The following is a 21,063-nucleotide window of genomic DNA, read 5'->3' as shown; positions in this document are numbered from 1 at the left end:
ACATGAAATTTCAAAAGGATACTTCAAGTTACAGATAATATTGTACAATGTCACTAGAAATATACATTGCAAGGCATGTCTGATCAGACATTTGAGGCTGAGCATCTGACCTCATAAATATTTCACTGTCAGAAAAGCAAACATAACTGGCCTTCATCTTCTAATGTCAGACACCATTCTATTCACAACATAAACACACTGTAGATTTTAAAGTGCAGTCGACTGCTAATCATAACCATTGTTTCTGGGAAAACATCATAGTGTTTTTAAACTATAAAAAAAAAGTAGTACGGTAATTTTTTCTCAAATATTTTGTCTCCAAGGATGAATATACATGTGTAACACAAAGTGATGACAAAGCTTAATTTAAAACAGAACGCATTTCTATGAGTAAAGGTGCATTATAATTTTTTCTTTTAAATGAGTCAACTTTATTCTTGGATTGTAGGTAGTATTAGTATATGGTGGCAAGAAGAGAAGTTATAAATAACGAGTCTCAGACGGGCACTAGAAGATCTTCGTAACTGAATAAAAGTGCAGAATACTGCAGGCAAAACATAAAATATTCATTATTTCCACTTACATGAATTGAGTATTATGTTTTTTGAAATATTCGAAAAATCTGTTTTGGCAAACTAATCTGTTTGTAATGTTTGCTAAATGGTATTGTAAGTGCCTTTATCTATTTTAAAATGTCCAAATATTTTAGTCCTCATGTGTTACTGAACAAACTGTACACATACAGTACATTCAGACAGCTAAAATTATATATTTGATGTAACAATATACACTTCATTCACTCTTGATTGATGGAAACAATTTGTCACATTCACGTTCTATCCTACTATAATAGGGGAACCGTTTGGCTTAGATTCATTATTTGAGTTTTTTAAGTCACTTTGCTTTTTTGCCTTGTGTCATTAATAGCCTTTCTGGTGCAAAATTCATCAAAATCGTGCACACACTTCATGAATTTGGCATAAAGTAAAAAAACGGCTTCCATCCTGTTTAAAAAAATTTTTTTTTGCAACTTTTGATGCTAAAGGTCATATGTTGTCACAAATGCTGGCAAAAACCAGGTGTACTCAAAAATTCACCAGAGGGGGTCTGAAGTAGAGTTATGCCAAATTTTTAAAAAGTTGCAATTGATGAATCAGGTGAAAGCATCTGTAAGGCCGGGGTCACACTTGGAACTGCAATGCGGGAAACTTGCACAAGTCTCTCGCTTCAATACCTGTCACTGCCGCCGGCACTCGGGACTGGAGTGTGCGGCTGCATGTATTTCTATACAGCTGAACACTCCAGTCCCGAGTGCTGGAAGCAGTGCCGGGTATTGAAGCGAGAGACTTGCACAAGTTTCTCACATTGCAGTTGCAAGTGTGACCCCGGCTTAAATGTTAGACTCTGCACTCAAGGCAGGAAAAAAAAACAAGCGACCACATGTAAAAAGACTGTAAAAAAGGCGCAAATAAAATAAAATAATTACTTAGGTGCAAACAAAAAAGGTGCAAACCTAAAAGTACTAGACAAAAAAACAGGCAAAAAAGCAATGAAGAGTCAGGCCCTCCATTTTTTTTCAGCACTCAAAATTTCACAGCTCAATCCATGAACAGTTTTCCTCCTCAGACGTTCCCAATTGCAATTAGGTTTGCAATTAAAATAGATATAAATAAAAAAAACCTCAAGGTTTAAAATATGTTGGGAAACATACTAGCAATTTTAGATTGATTTGCCTTCCTTGTAAATATGCAGTTGTATGTAGGCAACAAAATTAAAAATATTAGTTAGGCCAGGCCTCTCTGCAGCAAATATTTTCTTTTTTATCAGATTTTGAAAGGCCTATTTCACACAACTCATATTTTTGTATGTGATTTATCATTTTTTTCATTGATAGAGCACATACCCATTATAGATATGTTTATATGACGCAAATAAGAATGGAGACATATCTGATTTTGATCCAATTTGTGGGTCAGAATCGCACAGACTGCATAGGCGTCATCCTGTGCTCTATTTTTCATCATTCAATTGGTAGAAGAAGCTTAGAAAGATTCTTCATCTTTTGTATGCAAGAAAAATGTATGTTACACTCATGGTAAAAATCTAACATATGGACCGAAAAGCTTATAAAAATTGTATTAAAAGCGCTGATGAAATTCTATCCAGTTCTCACATACTCTGAAAAAACTGAATTGTGAAAGGGACATAAATCTGGTCTAATTTAATTAAAAATAATTAACTTCACTGTTTGTTTTTTTCAGTTTTATTTACATGGCATACACCATTTTCTTGAATCCGTAGGTGTGAGCCTAGCTTAACGGAGATAACAGATGTGTTTACTTCTCTGTAAAATCACTGCAAGTACAGGAAAATTCACTTTTAGTGATTCAGATGTTATATATGGTACCCTCATTTATGAAATCATTCAATGTCCATATTAAAAGTGACACAGTTTTTTAAAGATGCTATGTGCGATCAGGAAAATTCCAATAGCAAGTAAGAATTAGTGAAACCAATTGTATAATTTGGACAGTTGTGGTGAAATTGAAGGAAACAACAGGTTTGCATACTCAAGATGACAGATAAGCGCTGCAGTACCAATATAAAACCTATGTAATCTGGTATGCAAAACCTGTTTAATGGTAATTGAAACACTTTTCAAGAATATATTTTCTTTCTTGACCAGTTTCTTCTAATTGTTTATTTCCATTAAAGGTTTTATTGCAATATAGAGGTTGAATATATACAATTGTGTCATTATTGTACTTGGAAGAATATGTTTGTCTATTCAAGCAAGAGATATTTGCTGAATTACTAAATTAGCTGCAGCTGTTGCAGAATAAATAGTGTGATTAATAAATTATCAAAGAGACAAAAATACTGAAAATTAGGAAACTCGGGATATATTAAAAAAAACATAAATGCCTGTTGGTTGCGAATATATCTAAATCGGTTAGTGACAGTCTGTCAGCTTTGGACACAAACTCTAGGGCAGTGACGTATTTACTAGTGCTTTGATTAGGTGTGCGAAAATAAGCAAATCAGTTATATAATGAGTATACAGTAGTTCTAAGGCCAGGGTCACAAGGCTGTTGATTCTCTCTTGCGAAAGAATTGGGAGCGATTGTGCAAATACTCTCAAATCAAACTCTGTCAGAGTTTGATCTGAGTGTCAGTGCACTGTACTCTAATTCTCTCACATGAGAGAATCCCAGAACAGATGAGGAGATGGAAAACTTATTTTCTACATCTTCTCCATTGACTCTGTGTGAGAACATCGGAGTGCACTCAGCTGACATTTGAATGCAATCCAATGTTTCACACGCATCCATAGACTTGTATGGGTGTGTTTGTTAGCTGAGCCTCACGGCCACTCGCATCATGCTGCGATTGTTTTCTCATGCTGAATCGAAAAAAAAACGCAGATCTGAGCTGGCCCATAGAATATGACTGGTACGAGTGCTATCTGACAAAACATCACATAGCACTCAGCAGTGTTATACACTCTGAGTGAGCCCTAAAAAGTAGCCTTCAAGTAAGTAGAGGACAGAAAACGTAACGCATGTTAAGTAAGTGTCTTATTGTGTTGAAAACTAACTAATACTGGTTTTTGCAATCAACATGGACATACAAAGATGTGCATTTGTGCCTGTGTATACATAAAGATGTACATTCAATGTTGCCTCTTGACCTATATGCATAGTTTTAGGTGTTTACTTTTGTTTGTTTTTTTGTTGTTTTTTTTTACTTCTGCTTCATTTTTTTTTTTGAAAAAATATTTATTTACATGCAAGTCTAATTAGCAAAGTGTAGCTTGTAACACTGAAATTCTTATTTTTGCTTTGCAAGACCACACAACTGGTTACCATAAACATATATAAAGTCCTCTGAACTTCATTAATTCAGCCAATATGTCATACTAAATTCTATAAGTACAAAATCAAATCCTTGTCTCCCCGTCTTTTACATCCAGTGCACCGTAAGTCATTGAATGCTGGTAATAAAGACGTGAAAAATGTTTGTTTTCTTTCTAAACGGCATGAAGCATAAAACATGAAATAAACTATCAACTTCCATTGGTAATTATTACTGATGTACCCTTATGCACTTGAGCTGAGTCCTGTTGCATTCGTAAATGAGAAGTCACATCAAAATGGGATCCACTGCAGCCCAGTGAATAGTTTCGGAGAGATTCGGTGTCGTATAGGTGCTCAAGAGTATATCCAGTAAATGTGTACGCGTGTTTATCAATATATGGGCGGTGAGCATTGTAATAGGTTGGTGAGGTGGAATGATCCACTGTTTGCTGAGGAGATACATTTGTATGTAAATAGTCCTTTGTTACAGTAATTCCTGCTTTTGATATTCTCTCAGAATTTGGACTGCTCATCCTGGACAAAGTAGTAGGGCTGCTTTCATATTCATTGTCTCTTGGACTCAACATTTTTCCATCCCTTTGCTGTAGGTGGTCACAGGGAGAAATATTAGAGACAGATGGGCCACGGCACACAAGTCCAGTTAACTGGGATTGTTGGTAATTGACAAAGCAAATTGAATTTCTTTTTGCCCCTCCGTTAATAGGTGTTAGCTGATCGGGACTGGACTTACGTAGCTGCAGCCTATTTTCCTCTTCTTTTATCATTTGTTGAGTTGCACGGATAAGTGTCTCAATTTTGCTTGGTTCATGGTGGCTATTTTGATATTGCTCTGTACGATAACGATCTCCTGATTCACTTGCAGAACCATGGTCAGGAGAACTGACAACACTGTCTTCTTCCCAATGATTTCTCCCTAAATACAAGAAAAAAGCAACATTCAGTTTTGATAACATCCTAGATTAACTTAATGATTACATTTTTGGATATAAAAATAGATCAGAAACATCCTATTCCGCTTTCTCTCTGTAGCAGAACATGGGGCATGCTATACAGCAGTAAGAAGCTGTGTTGCTGTGAACTCAGCACTGGGGTGAAGTGGAAAACTTGCTAGATGCAGCAGCAGTTCTGCTTGTTTGTGCCTTTTATTTTCTCTGCAGGTGCTCCCTCCTCCAATTCACCTCACCAAAAACCTTTAAGGCTGTGTATAATATAATAATAATAATAATAATAATAATAAATTTTATTTCTATAGCACCGACATATTCCGCAGCACTTTACATTTCGGAGGGGACTTGTACAGACAACAGACATTACAGCATAACAATAATCACATAGATTATAACTAATTCCAAGAGAGGAATGATGGCCCTGCTCGCAAGCTTACAGTCTATGAGGAAAGAGGTAGACACGAAAGGTGGGTGGTAACAGTTACCCTGATTGTATGGACCAGCCATAATGCTAAGTGTGTAACAGTACAGAAACAGAGGGCTAATGGATGCATAAAGCATGTGGGAACATGATGCGGGGAACCTGGTTATGGTAAAACTTTTGGCTGTGCCACACAGGGATAGATTAGGTTAATGTGTTGAGGCAATAGGCCAGTCTGAATAAATGCGTTTTCAGGGCACGCTTAAAATTGTGGGGATTGGGGACTAATCGTTTTGACCTGGGAAGTGCATTTCAAAGAATTGGCGCAGCACGTGTAAAGTCTTGGAGACGGGAGTGGGACGTTCTGATTATTGAGGATGCTAACCTCAGGTCATCAGCAGAACGGAGGGCGCGGGTAGGGTGGTATACTGAAATGAGGGCGGAGATGTAGGGTGGTGCTGAGCCATGGAGGGCTTTGTGGGTGAGGGTAATAAGTTTGTACTGGATTCTGGAGTGGATGGGTAGCCAGTGTAATGACTGGCACAAGATAGAGGCATCGGTGTAATGATTGGTGAGGAATATGATCCTGGCTGCAGCATTCAAGACAGATTGGAGAGGGGAGAGTTTGGTAAGAGGGAGACCGATTAGAAGAGAGTTACAATAGTGGAGACGAGAATGAATAAGAGAAACAGTAAGAGTTTTTGCAGACTCAAAAGTAAGAAAAGGTCGAATTCTAGAAATGTTTTTGAGGTACAGATGACAAGAGCGAGCCAGTGATCGAATGTGGGGGGCAAAGGAAAGCTCGGAATCAAGTGTGCCCATGTAAGCATTTTTTTCACGTTTTTTAAGCATTTTTACCAGCATAAACGCTTAAAAATCGCTTAAAAGAAGCATCCTATTCATTTTAATGCATTTTGCACTTTTTGTGCATATTGATGCTTTTTTTTCCTCGAAAAAAAACGCATTGCAGTAAAAAAAACGCAGCATGCTCATTAATTTTGCGGAAAAGTCCACGTTTTTAGCTATTTTCTTTGAGACTGGGGATGCGCGGAAAAAAACGCATAAAAAAGCGCGTTTTTTTCGCATAAAAACACGCGCAAAAAACACGCGGGGAAAAAACGCGCGTTTTCTGGGAAGGAGTCCGGTTTTCATGCAGAGATTTTCTGCATATGTGGGCACATAGCCTCAAAGGCATCAACTGTAACCTGATCCAATAGTATGCTGCAAAACCATCTTCATTGAAGACAGCTTTTAGCTGAGAATTTAGAGTTGTAGATCAGTGTAGAAGGCAGTGGGGAGAACAGGAGTCTGTGGAGAGTCTGTACTTGTGTTTCTACTATAAAGGTTATAAAAAAATTTAGAATTCAGAGTTGTAACTAATTATTTAAATCAGAATTCTTAAAGTATACATACATAAAATCATTTGCTGCAAATACTTACTATAAAATGTAACTTTACAATGTAGTGCATTAGCAAAATCCCCCTCCACTTTGAGTAGTCTCATTATAATGCAGTGCATACCTGTAAATGACAGTAAAGCCCCACTATACTGTTTGTACAGTATTGTAATCAATATAAGCTTTCCAGCAGAGGTGTCCCGCTGTGTGGCGATGCCTAGGAGATTCCGTCTGCTGTCTGAGCTTTACATTTATTTACTGAAATGTACTGGATGTCCATACAGGCAACTGGAAAAAAGGGACTCTCCTAACTGACTACATTGCAAAGTTACAATTCGGAGTAAGTACTGTTGCATGTGAGTATACATATAGAACGCTTTTACAAAAAATTCACTTAATGCCTTAACAACTGCCAAAATGCCCTTTAATGGTGGTCATTAAGGGGTGTTATTCTTCAGCGCCACTTTTTAACGGCACTGAGGAATGCGTGAAGAGTGCCCCCCGCAGGCGCAATACCAGCTGGAGACAGCTGTGCATGATAGTTGGCACCCTGCGGTTTCGGCCCCATACAGGTTTGTTACTGATTGGGGGTGATTAACACCTCAAATACAGCTGTAAAATACGATAGCGGTATCTAAGTGGTTAAAAGGTGGCTAAAAGATCCTAAAGGCCCTGTCACACATAAAGATGCACCAGCGATCCCGACAATGATACGACCTTGTCAGGATCACTGGTGCATCGCTACATGATCGCTGTTGAGCTGCCAAACAGCTAGCCAGATCACTGTGTGTGACTGGGCCTTAAGTGGCAAAATCAACCCCCCACAATTGAAATCATGGGTTCTGATGGTTGCCATAGTACCCTCAAGTTACCTGATGACCCTAGGGTATGACAGCCTGTGAGATCTAGTAGGGTCTCACAGGCTGTGTCAGTAACTCACTGAAGGGTCTCCGACTCTCTGGCACTGCAGTACATGAGGACTGCAGTGCATGAGACCAGAAATTAGAGTAAAAATTATACCTGTCCCACAGTGGGACTAGTGAAAAAGGGAAAAAGTAAAATAAAATATGAAAAACAAGCAATTAAAATAAAAATACAGAAAAAAAAGCAAACACAAATCACAAAATCCTGTTTCGACAATAAAAATGCAGAGTTTGTGCTAAAACAAAAATAAATTTAAAAAAGGACACATAATTGGTATTGCCACTTAAAGAACAACCTGATCCATATTCAACTGAACTGAATAAAATTTTAAAATCACACCAAAATGTTGCTTTTTCATAATATTGACACACTAAAAATTTAATAAAGAGTGATAAAAAAGTGTAAATGAAAACGTCAAAAAAGTTACAGCTCTCAAAAACAAATTTATTTTTGTAAAATATTGTTTTAGTCTGTAAAAGTAGCAAAGCATAAAAAACTATATAAATCTGGTATCATTGTAATCGTACTGACCCGAAGAACAAATTGGTCTTACTCTTAACACTTTTACAGCAGAGTGAACTGCACAAAAAATAACAAATAAAAATGATAATTGAATTGCTGATTTTCTTCATTCTGCTTCTGAAAAATCTGATTGAAATGCGATCAAAAAATATCATAAAAATGGTACAAAAAAAATCTCCAACTCGTCCCGCAAAAAATATATTGTCACACAGCACTGTTCCTCAAAAAAAAAGTTACAGCTCTCAGAATATTGTGATAAAAAATAAAATTTCATTACAGGCATTTTTACTTTGTGATAGCAGCAAAACATAAAAAAAAGATATAAATCTGGTATCGTTGTAATCGCACCCTAAAAATAAAGCTGTCTTATCACTTATACTGTACGGTGAACAGCACAAAAATAAAAATAAGAACTATTCTGGCACTGCTGTCCATTTGTTCACTTTGTCTCTCAAAAATCAAAAGAAGGTTTGGGTCACATTTATCCTGCACTCTATGTTAAGCGCTTATTTCAGGATTTCAGTGTAAATCCCCAAAAATGTAATTCAGATGAAACCCCCGGCAGAACTACTCACTTATTAGGCACATTGAGTCCCTTTGGACTCCATCTGGTCTCTGTTCTGGCAGTGTCCAATCATTTTAGGTGTCTTTTTATTGCAGAAGTGTGGGTGACCACAGCTCTGTGCATGCTTAAAAAGATGGATATCACAGGAACACATGCCAAATGGACGCCAAAGTGTCTCCAGATACCTCATCATAGTAAGTCATTCCATTGGAAGTTTCGTCTGAATCCCTTTTTTGTGACATTTACATGGAAATGCTGAAGTAAGAGGTCAGCGTAGAACACAAGAATGTCATCTCAGCCTTATAATGAAAGCAATCAGAAAATGATATTCATCCTAAAGTGTTACCCATAAACCCCAACTGCCACATATTTGGCATTATTGTAGTGAGGAGAGGGCACTTAACAATTTACAGGGTGCATATCTCCAGAAGCACAAGCTCGGCACAATGTATGGCGGCACTACATTGAGCGGGGCATGGCGTATTGGAACTAAACTGGTACATTTGCAATTCTCCAGAAAAAAAATGTCATGGATGTTACAAAATAGTCACTGCAGCCATAGATGAATTCATTGAGAGGTTCAATTTCTACAATGGGGTCACTTTTGTTATTTTTCTTGCTGTTCTGGCACCTTAGGGGCTCCACAAATGTCACCCTCAAGCTATTCTAGCAAAGTCTGTGCTCCAAAAACCAAATAGCATTTCTTCCTTCTCAACCCTGACGTATGGCCAAAAAGTCATTTCTAATGACATGGGCATCACCACATTCATGATAAATTGTGCAATAAATTATGGGGTCTAGTTTCACCAAATAACCCTTGTGTAACTGAACATTTACAGCAAATTAAAAAAATACATTTTTACTGCTAAAATGTTATATTTTCACATGCCAATGTTATAAAATTCTTTGAGGCACCTGTGGGTTCAAAATACTCACTACCCCCTAGATGAATTCCTTAAGCAGTGAAATTTCCAATATGGGGTCACTTGTGGGCACTTTTACTGTTCTGGCACCTCAAGGGCTTGGCTAAAGGCGCCCACAATGTATTCAAATGGAATATATTCTAAAAGCCAAATAGCACTCCATTACATCTGATCCCTGCTGTATGCTAAAACAGTAGTGTACAACCACATATGGGGTAGTGTCACAATCTGTAAAAATTGCATAGCAAATTATGGGGTCCATTTTTTCCTATTACTGCTCATGTAAATTATAAATCTGGTGCTAAATCAGTATTTTCTTCATCTAAATGCTATAATTTTTTGTGAATCACCTGTAGGTTAAAATGTTCAGTATACCAATAGATGAATTTCATAAGAGGTCTAGTTTCCAAAATGGGGTCACTGGTGAAGGGTTTCTGCTGTTTTGGCACCTCAAGGGCTCAGCTGATGGACCGCACAATCTGTTCAAATGGAATCTGTGCTCTAAAAGCCAAGTTTCACTCCTTCCCATCCGATCCGTGCTATGCTCAAACAGTAGGGTACAATCACATATGGGGTACTGCCATGCTCGGTAAAACTTACATACCAAATTATGGGAGGGTTTCTGCTGTTTTGGCATGTCAAGGGCTCAAAAAATGCGACATGGTATTCACAATCTATTCCAGACAAATTGACGCTCCAAAAATCAAATAGTGCTCTTGCCTTTATGAGCCCTGCAATGTGCCCAAACAGCAGTTTATGTCCACATATGGGGTATCATGCATTCACGAGACATTGAGTAAAAAAATATAGGATTCATTTTCTCCTACTATCTATAGTGGAAATTACAAATTTGGGACTAAAACAACATTTTAGCATCCACATTTAAAAAAGTTCTGTGAAGCACCTATGGACCTAAAGGAAAAGAGAATAATTAGCTTGGTGTAAGGACAAAATGAGCAATTGAAAGTAAACAGTGCCATTTGTGATGAGCGAACGTGCTCAGATAACATCTTATCCGAACATGCTAGGGTGTTATATGAGTATCTTAGGCGTGCTCGTATATTATGTTTGACTCCACGCGGCTGCATGATTTGCGGCTGTTACACAGCCTCAACACATGAGGGGATGGCTTGACAAACAGGCAATCCGCACATGTATTGAGGCTGTATAACAGCTGCATATCATGCAGCAACAGGGACTAGAACTTTAATATACGAGCACTCCCAGATACTCAGAAAAGACATTATCTGAGCACATTCGCTCATCACTAAGTTCTATATGATATGATGACTGCAATATATTAAGAGGATAAAAAATGTTATGGGAGTGCTTCTTTAACAATACATAAAAATTAGATTTTTTATCTATTTGTGTACATGACGACACACTGGAAAGTAACAAGTCTCTGTCACATGCAGCAGCATGGGTGAGCTGCTCTTTTTTACATGATTTTATGCTAATGAGACAACTAATTTAACAAAACTCAAAGTCACTAAATATAAAAATATATTATATGTATAATGTCACAAATGACTGAACAAGCATTTCCTATATTTAAGTAAGGATGACACTAGCAAAATGTGCTATTGAAAAGCAAGTACTGTACCTTCAACATACAAATCACATAATAATTTATTTGCGTCTAATTTTCAAATGTAGTTTCCACTTGATTAACATAGCATACTATTCCATTACATTTGTATGCAAACTATCATTTGCTAAATATCCTTACCATGTGCTCTGTGAACAGAAGCTATATGTGGCATGGAGTTCTCATACCCATCTCTGCTTTCAGGAGATGACTTAGGCACAGGCAAAGTTGATCTTGAACCCCACCAATTCTCTCTTCCGGCTTGTGGACTTCCTAGAAAATATCTACCAGCTTCACATCTGCCACTTTCACAGGATTGACCATGATGGTGTCTTTCATCACTTAATCTTGAATGGTCAAGGGTAAATCCAAAACACAAAGCATTTCGATCAGGATACTGTCGATATGCACATGAGACATCGTGTTGCTGGGAGTTTGGCCTTTCTATTGGATCTATAAGTTGTGGTGAAGCTGTGTCTGTTAAAGGGCTGCCACCCCATTGACTGTCATGATCTGACTCTGATCTCTCTGTGTGAAATCCAGAATACTGAAAAATATTACAAACACATATTATAAAAATTAAACCATTGTTTGGATTTTTATGCACCATTTACATTTGTTAATAAATTACAGTATGATGTGAAAACAGGATCTTTTTGGATTTTTTCATTTTACAACATTCATTGTGTGGTAACAATTATCTGGCAACATAATTACTTAGGTAAGTATGATTGCTGTCCCGCCCACCTCACTGCAGATTGTAAGCTCTTACGGGCAGGGTCGTCAATATCTTTGCATTAAGCATTGTATTATTGTTAACTTTGTCATGACTGTTGTATATGAACTGTTGAATTGTAAAGCGCTGCGAATATGTTTGTGCTATTTAAATAAATATTATTATTATTATTATTACATTATATTACAGTGATATCAAACCAATACGTTTTTCAATTATTTTTGTGTTTTAAAACATTTTGAATTTTGTAAAAAAAAATGGTTTGTGACGCCATTTCCTGCGACCCGTATCATTTTTTTGGCTGGGTCCACACACATCCATTTCTTCAGGCTCATTTTTTTTATTGTTTTTTCATTATTAGATAGTGCTTCAGGGGACTTAGACCTGCGATCACTTGATTCAATACACTCTAATACTTCAGTATTTCAGTGTATTATGAATGAATCTGATGATCAACCTATGAAGCCCAGACATAGGAGTCTTCGGTAGGCCAACTGATCCCCACACCATGATTGCATTGTGCAGGGTAACGATGGATGTCAGAAGTGGCGCTGCTATGTTGAAAGCCTTCTAAAGGCTCCTGTCAGACTTGACAGTAGTATTTAAGAGGTTAAACTTATGAAGACAGAACTAACTGTAATCTTACCAGTTACGGTCAGGAGCTTGCTTTTTATCATAGCTGGTACCTGCACTGCACAGAGCAGTCTCTTGAGCCCATTTTATATAGTGATCATGCATGGCCACAATACATGCCTGGCTGCATTGCCAAGGATTTAAATTATGACATGCTCTTAGTATTTTCTTATTATTATATTTATTACATTGATGGCATAAAATATACACATAAAGAAATTTAATATTTCTTGTAGAAAATATTTAAATACATATTTTAAGCAATAAACGAAATTGAGGACAATTATGGCTTCTGTAGTGTGAATAAAATTCTCAACAATCTTTACATTCCAACAAATATTATCACTAATAGAGTTCAATAGCACAGAAGTATTTGCAGATATTATCATGTTTAGAACATAATCCTCATTGAATAATGGTTAGAAGCAGAAATTGACATGCTATAAAAATCAAACTGAAACCAAATATTTTTTATTGCATATTTTTTACAAAATGATTGAACTTTTTAATTTTTTTCTTCTTTATTGTAAAAAGATCTGACGGATTAGGACAGTTCAGCTTTAAACAATTCTGGAAGATGAAAAGTAAGAGATAAAGAAAACTAAAGCTCTTTCAGAAAAAAATAAAATTCCTTTATCGGGGATTACATAAACAGCACTTAAATTCTTGATACTAATGTGTACCTGAAGCAAAAGGAAAATGCCACAGATGTCTTACACTCTGGCCAGATGGTGGCCATTAAATCACTTTTATCTTATGTTTTACTGATGTAAACCTGAAAGTAAAAATATGTTTTTGCATTGAATATTATAGCATGACACAGATGGTAGAAGCCTTCTTTATGGAAGTATAATATAACCATAAAAATATGAGACAAAATGGATCAGTGAATATGTTAGCCAGCAACTACCCTTTTCATTTTCATATCAGTGTAAGTGTACAATACATTCTATCCAGTGACTAGTAAAGATTAATGTTCTTTATGCAAAAAAAGAGTAATGTTAAAGTGATTAAATGCCACAATAGTGGACTTTTAAGGGAAAAAATAGATCAATTCATAAACTGACCATAGTATTTTCTTAGAACTCCACATGCACTTATAAACTAGGCATGGTTGGGAATGGCTGTCTATCATAGATTGCTGTATATGTACAGTATGCTCTAATGGAGCAAAATGCATTGTATTTCTCTAAAGAAGTATAAAACTGAACCAGTGGAAAAAAATTGGAGTTGCAATAGAAAAAGTAAGATCAATTCAGATGTATCACACAAATTAATATTCATAATGGTTGAAGCGGTTGCCTGCTTTTCAGGCACCATTTTATAATACCAGTTGAAATGCATTAGGAGTAAATAAAAAAACTTCAGCAGATTGGAGAGCATTTTCTCGTTGTAGAGAACACGAGAATGGATACCCATTTGATTTCAAAGTAAGATGGGCAAGTGTATAGTACAGGGTGAGCCATTTATATGGATACACCTAAATAAAATGGGAATGGTTGGTGACCCAAATCGGCACGCTGAATTTGCAGAATGGGCAAAACAAAAACTGGAACAGGACCCTCAGTTCACACAGAACAATATGTTCAGTGATGAGGCAAACTTTCTTAGGTAGGCCATTTATATGGATACACCTAAATAAAATGGGAATGGTGACAGTTTTCTTGCATAGGGTGTCTTGCATTGAAATCTGCTGCAATGACCAGGGTACTGCGTTCACCAGGCAGCAACACAATTTCTATCCGCTTCTCATGTGTTAACCTCTGCGACATGTCAATGGCTGTAAACAAAGAGAAACTTGTAAATAACTCATGAAAGAATAAAGTTATGTTAAAACCAAGCACATCATTGTTTTTTTGTGAAATTCTCAATAAGTTTGATGTGTCACATGACCCTCTTCCCATTGAAAAAAATAAAGTTGCATAGAAATGGCCAACTTCAAAATGTCCACCATGGTCACCACCCATCTTGAAAAGTTTTCCCCCTCCCATATACTAATGTGCCACAAACAGGAAGTTGATATCACTAGCCATTCCCATTTTATTTAGGTGTATCCATATAAATGGCCCACTCTGTAGTAGCCGGGCTCTGACAACTCTCACTTTCAAGAGTTTTAATTCCCTTTGTCCTGAGAATTTTTAAATCGCCTACTAAGATTACAAAGATCTAATCAATGTCTACCAGCCAAACTGAAGAGCATAATCTGAGAAAAAAAACACTATTTTGGCTGGCAAAATGCTCTGCAGCCTGCTGGAGCTTTGGCTGATTGGGGGCTAATTCTCTGGAATCACAGAAGATGTAAGCATTGTGGTCACATAGGGAAGTAAAGCTATGGTATCAGGTAAAGGAACCAGGTCTGGGCAAAGCTTAGTTCTGCCCACTACTCAATTAAAACTTGTACTTGTATGTGACACTTACCAGCAACCGGCCCCCCTGCCGGTTATCGCTGATCATCCTGGAATAGCCAGGATATTTTTTTGATCGCTGGTCTCCCACTGGCCAGCACACATCGCTGCATGTGACAGGCGGGAGACCAGCGATCAGCGTGCTGGTAACTAAGGTAAACGCAGGGTTTCTAAGCACCGGGTGGTGCTTCAAAACCCGATGTGTACCTTAGTTACCAGCGCGCTGATGCAGGGAGCTGGTAACCAAGGTACACATCGGGTTTCTAAGTGACGCACGCCCCTTAGAAACCTGATGTGTACCTTAGTTACCAGCTCCCTGTGTCAGCGTGCTGGTAACTAAAGTACACAGTGACGCCGCGCGCTTGGCGTCGTTGGTGCTGATCGCTGGTGAAGCTGTCTGTTTGACAGCTCACCAGCGATCATGTAGCGACTCACCAGCGATCCTGACACGTTGATATCACTGTCGGGATCGCTGGTTAGTCGCTATGTGTGACGGTCTTACAAAAAAGACACGTCACGCCGGATTTGAATGTGCGGTGCACAGAGACAGGTACCAGTCCCAATACAATATGAAATAAGGAATCCGGCACTCCCAAATGCAGAAAAAAGAAACTTTGTTTTATTCAAAGCTTAGTATTCCACATGGTATATAATCTTTTTGTAACGTTTCGGTCACTACAATGGACCTTCTTCAGACTATTGCCATGTAACAAATATAGAGAAACAAAATAACATCAATATACATGGAAAATATAACACATGTTGTAAAAAACAGCTGGTTTCCATAATATATCATAGACCAATTTAGTCACACCTGGACTGGAGCTGCATAGAATGATAAGTTGCTCATGAATGAATTTTTATATATACTTTAGATTATAGCATGAAGAAATGATAATAATCAGATAATAATCATATCAGAGGGAAATGAATACGTGGATACCCTGTCACTACGTTCAAAGCAATATATCATTTCGGACACGGGTTGGAGAGATATACACCAAAGATATAAAAAATAATGGAACAACCACTCTATGGGTAATTAAAGAGATATTCGTCGATAATTCAATAGTATACTCATAGGTAATACAATAGTGCATTCACTTGACTTTAATTCAAATAGAAAATCATTGCTATCTGTGCAAAATAACCCCAAGAACCTGCAGAACATATTAGCAGGATGCGAAGGGAAAAAAAGGAAAAAAGGGGTATGGAAGTACTCAGTTTAAATTGTTCGAAGGGTTATTAGAACAATTAACCCTTAGGCTATGTGTGACGGGGCCCTTACTTAGAGGTGCTGAACAGGATTAGAAAATCTTCATTGTAGATCAGCTAAACTGAAGTAAATTTGCCTGAGCTACAATACATCACTCACACAGCCTATGAACAGGTGGGGCACTGTTTTTGGGGCACTGTGTTTTTTGTTTTACTTCCGTTTATCCACTTTTGGGGAAAAAAATATCCTGTTTAAAACAAGCTTTAGCTCTTGCATTTTAAAATTGAAAATTTGAGCCTCAGCAGGGAAAAAATGTGATCAAACATTGAAAATGATTAAATGTTCCATTGTCCCATCTGCTCATTTCTATTTAAAATAAATATTAATTGCCAGAAATCATAGTTTATGACTACTCTCCTAGGAGCTGTTTGTGGAAATGTTTTCAGCTATGAATGTTATCATAACAAGTTTTCCGGTAACCCTGTCTAGTCTATTCTTCTCTATAGAAATACTTTGCCATGATAAGTTGTGCAAAGAACTATCTTGTCTTTCATACATATATGCATATGTCAATAGTGTCTAGAAATAACATTTTCATGCTTGAATTACTTCTATAAAATATATTAGGAAGAAACATAGAAATCTATGAGTAATAACAATCCACCAAGCGAATTTAAACTGACATTAGAGAAAAGACTACCATGAATATCTTGCTAAATGTAATTTATGATCATCTTAGTAAAAATGATTGAAGGTGACATTTCTGGCATATCAGACAATTAATATGAAGTCACAACCTTTGGAAATGTGCATCACGTAAAACATATGCTTGAAGTAGAGAACAGTTTATTAAAGTCTTCTGAAGACATTGTAAGCTTTGTGTAATTATTTCTATAAATCTTTTAAACAAATTATAACCAAAATTCAGAGACAAATCTTGTGGGATAAATGACTAGTTGGAGAGGGAGGAAATAGCCATATACTTTAGAAATACAAGCATGCCTTCTAAAGATATTGAATCTTAACCCCTTCGCACCCCAGCCTGTTTTTGCCTTCGTGACCGGGCCAATTTTTTCAATTCTGACCAGTGTCACTTTATGAGGTCATAACTCTAGAACGCTTCAACGGATCCTACTGATTCTGACATTGTTTTCTCATGACATATTGTACTTCATGATGGTGGTAAAAAATTTTAGATATGATCTGCACTTATTTGTTAAAAAAATCAAAATTTGGCAAAAATTTAGAAAATTTTGCAATTTTCAAACTTTTAATTTTTATGCCCTTAAATCAGAGAGTGATATCGCACAAAATAGTTAATAAATAACATTTCCCACATGTCTACTTTACATCTGCACAATTTTGGAAACATAATTTTTTTTTTTTAGGAAGTTATAAGGGTTAAAATTTGACCAGCGATTTCTCATTTTTACAACAAAATTTGCAACACCATTTTTTTTAGGGACCACCTCACATTTGAAGTGAGTTTGGGGGGTCAATATGACAGAAAATACCCAAAATTGACACCATTCTAAAAACTGCACCTCTCAATGTACTCAAAACCACATTCAAGAAGTTTATTAACCCTTCAGGTGCTTCACATGAATGAATGGAATATGGAAGGAAAAAATAAACATTTAACTTTTTTTCACAAACATTTTACTTCAAAACCATTTTTTTTATTTTCACAAGTGTAAAAAGAGAAAATGAACCACTAAATTTTTTGTGCAATTTCTCCCGAATACGCCAATACCCCGTATGTGGGGCTAAACCACTGTTTGAGCACACGGCAGAGCTCAGAACGGAAGGAGTGCCGTTTGACTTTTTCAATGCAGAATTGGCTGGAATTGAGATCGGATGCCATGTCGCATTTGGAGAGCCCCTGATGTACCTAAACAGTGGAAACCCCCCACAAGTGACCCCATTTTGGAAATTAGACCCCCCCAGGGACTTATCTAGATGTGTGGTGAGCACTTTGAACCCCCAAGTGTTTCACTAAAGTTTATAATGTAGAGCCGTGAAAATAAAAAAAAATCATTTTTTTTCCACAAAAATGATCTTTTAGCCCCCAATTTTTATTTTCACAAGGGTAACAGGAGAAATTGGACCCTAAGAGTTGTTGTCCAATTTGTCCTGAGTACGCTGGTATGCCATATGTTGGAGAAAACTACTGTTTGGGCACACGGTGGGGCTCGGAAGGGAAGTAGTGACGTTCTGAAATGCAGACTTTGATGGAATGGTCTGCGGGTGTCATGTCGCGTTTGCAGAGCCCCTGATGTACCTAAACAGTGGCAACCCCCCACAAGTGACCCCATTTTGGAAACTAGACCCCCCAAGGAACTTATATAGATGTGTGGTGAGCACTTTGAACCCCCAAGTGTTTCAGTAAAGTTTATAATGTAGAGGCGTGAAAATAAAAAAATCATTTTTTTTCCACAAAAATGATCTTTTAGCCCCCAATTTTTATTTTCACAAGGGTAACAGGAGAAATTGGACCTTAAGAGTTGTTGTCCAATTTGTCCTGAGTACGCTGGTATGCCATATGTTGGAGAAAACTACTGTTTGGGCACACGGTGGGGCTTGGAAGGGAAGTAGTGACGTTCTGAAATGCAGACTTTGATGGAATGGTCTGTGGGTGTCATGTCGCGTTTGCAGAGCCCCTGATGTACCTAAACAGTGGCAACCCCCCACAAGTGACCCCATTTTGGAAACTAGACCCCCCAAGGAACTTATATAGATGTGTGGTGAGCACTTTGAACCCCCAAGTGTTTCAGTAAAGTTTATAATGTAGAGGCGTGAAAATAAAAAAATCATTTTTTTTCCACAAAAATGATCTTTTAGCCCCCAATTTTTATTTTCACAAGGGTAACAGGAGAAATTGGACCTTAAGAGTTGTTGTCCAATTTGTCCTGAGTACGCTGGTATGCCATATGTTGGAGAAAACTACTGTTTGGGCACACGGTGGGGCTCGGAAGGGAAGTAGTGACGTTCTGAAATGCAGACTTTGATGGAATGGTCTGTGGGTGTCATGTCGCGTTTGCAGAGCCCCTGATGTACCTAAACAGTGGCAACCCCCCACAAGTGACCCCATTTTGGAAACTAGACCCCCCAAGGAACTTATATAGATGTGTGGTGAGCACTTTGAACCCCCAAGTGTTTCAGTAAAGTTTAAAATGTAGAGGCGTGAAAATAAAAAAATCATTTTTTTTCCACAAAAATGATCTTTTAGCCCCCAATTTTTATTTTCACAAGGGTAACGGGAGAAATTGGACCCTAAGAGTTGTTGTCCAATTTGTCCTGAGTCCTGAGTACGCTGGTACCCCATATGTGGGAGAAAACTACTGTTTGGGCACACGGTGGGGCTCGGAAGGGAAGTAGTGACGTTCTGAAATGCAGACTTTGATGGAATGGTCTGCGGGCGTCATATTGCATTTACAGAGCCCCTGATGTACCTAAACAGTGGAAACCCCCAATTCTAATTCCAACCCTAACCCCAACACACCCCTAACCCTAATCTCAGCCCTAACCATAACCCTAACCACAAACCTAACACCAACACACCCATAACCTTAATCCCAGCCCTAGCCCTAGCCCTAACCCTAGCCCTAGCCCTAACCCTAGCCCTAGCCCTAACCCTAACCCTAACCCTAGTCCTAGCCCTAACCCTAGCCCTAGCCCTAACCCTAACCCTAACCCTAGCCCTAGCCCTAACCCTAGCCCTAGCCCTAGCCCTAACCCTAGCCCTAACCCTAGCCCTAACCCTAGCCCTGGCCCTAGCCCTAACCCTAAAGGCCCCGTCTCACTAAGCAATCTCGGTAGCGATATCGCTGCTGAGTCACAACTTTTGTGACGTAACAGCGATCTCACCAGCGAGATCGCTATGTGTGACAGCGATCAGCGAGCGGCCCCCCTGCCGGTATCGCTGATCGCTGGAAGAAATCTCTGGACATTTCTTTGGTCGCTGGTCTCCCGCGGGCCAGCACGCATCGCTGTGTGTGACAGGCGGGAGACCAGCGATCAGGTGTAAAAAATAATAAAAAAATAAAAAATATAGTTATTCTCACCTTCCGATGTCCCGTTCAGCCATCCTGCCTCTCTCCACGCTCCGGTCCCAGTGATCCTTTGCACGAATGACCGCGAGACTTTGTTATCCCGCGAGACTGTGACATCTCGTGGTCATTCGTGCAAAGGATCACTGGGACCGGAGCGTGGCGAGAGGCAGGATGGCTGAACGGGACGTCGGAAGGTGAGAATAACTATATTTTTTATTTTGATTCTATTTTTTACAGGGATGGCCAGCGATGCCGCACGCTCGGCATCGCTGTGCTGATCGCTGGTGAAGCTGTCTGTGTGACAGCTCACCAGCGATCACATAGCGACTTACTAGCAATCCTGACACCTCAGCTGTCAGTGAGATCAGAGGGAGAAGCCGCATTATAATGAGGGAGATCGCCGGGAAACAAGCAGCTTTCCCAGCGATCGCTCCCATTGGCTGCTGTGACGCTGACGTCATCGGGACCTGAACCAATCAGGTCTCGATGACGTCGGGGGTCCCAGCATGCATTGCGCACCGGGATCCCCGCGTTGGAAGGTATGTGGGGTCCTGGGGGGCACAAAACCGCCGACAGTAGATAAACGTCGGCGCTGCACAAAGCCCAGCAAGCGCCAACGTTTATCTACTGTGGGCGGTCGTGAAGAGGTTAAGCAAACCTCTGAGATATTTATTGAGATTTTATTTATTTAACCTATTTATGGTTTTATTGGCCGTGCAATGAAATCCAGTTTATTCAAACACTCAGGTTTATTCATAATATAATGGATCTGGGCAGCTTCAAACAAAAGGTGAGAGCAGTGAATAATACAAGAGTATCTTATTAAGACAAAAAAATAGGAAAATTTTCAATT

At 38.4% G+C, this 21,063-nt stretch overlaps 1 protein-coding gene across 1 annotated transcript in view; it reads right to left on the bottom strand.

Annotated features, from left to right (window-relative positions):
• Nucleotides 1-1,388: 1,388 nt before the first annotated feature.
• Nucleotides 1,389-21,063, bottom strand: part of SIM1 (SIM bHLH transcription factor 1) — a 200,171-nt gene continuing 180,496 nt past the window's right edge. Inside the window, exons 10-11 of the mRNA XM_073589499.1 lie at nucleotides 11,310-11,715; nucleotides 1,389-4,791 (exon numbers count right to left, since the gene is read on the bottom strand). Coding sequence (XP_073445600.1) covers nucleotides 4,067-4,791; nucleotides 11,310-11,715 — 1,131 coding nt within the window. The 3' untranslated portion in view covers nucleotides 1,389-4,066. The remainder of the gene's footprint in view (nucleotides 4,792-11,309; nucleotides 11,716-21,063) is intronic.

Source organism: Dendrobates tinctorius, unplaced genomic scaffold, assembly GCF_039654945.1.
Source record: "Dendrobates tinctorius isolate UK_male_01 unplaced genomic scaffold, ASM3965494v1 ptg000111l, whole genome shotgun sequence".
NCBI lineage: Eukaryota > Metazoa > Chordata > Amphibia > Anura > Dendrobatidae > Dendrobates > Dendrobates tinctorius.
The sequence above is the reverse complement of the archived record's forward strand: the minus strand, read 5'-3'. Positions and strand labels throughout refer to the sequence as shown.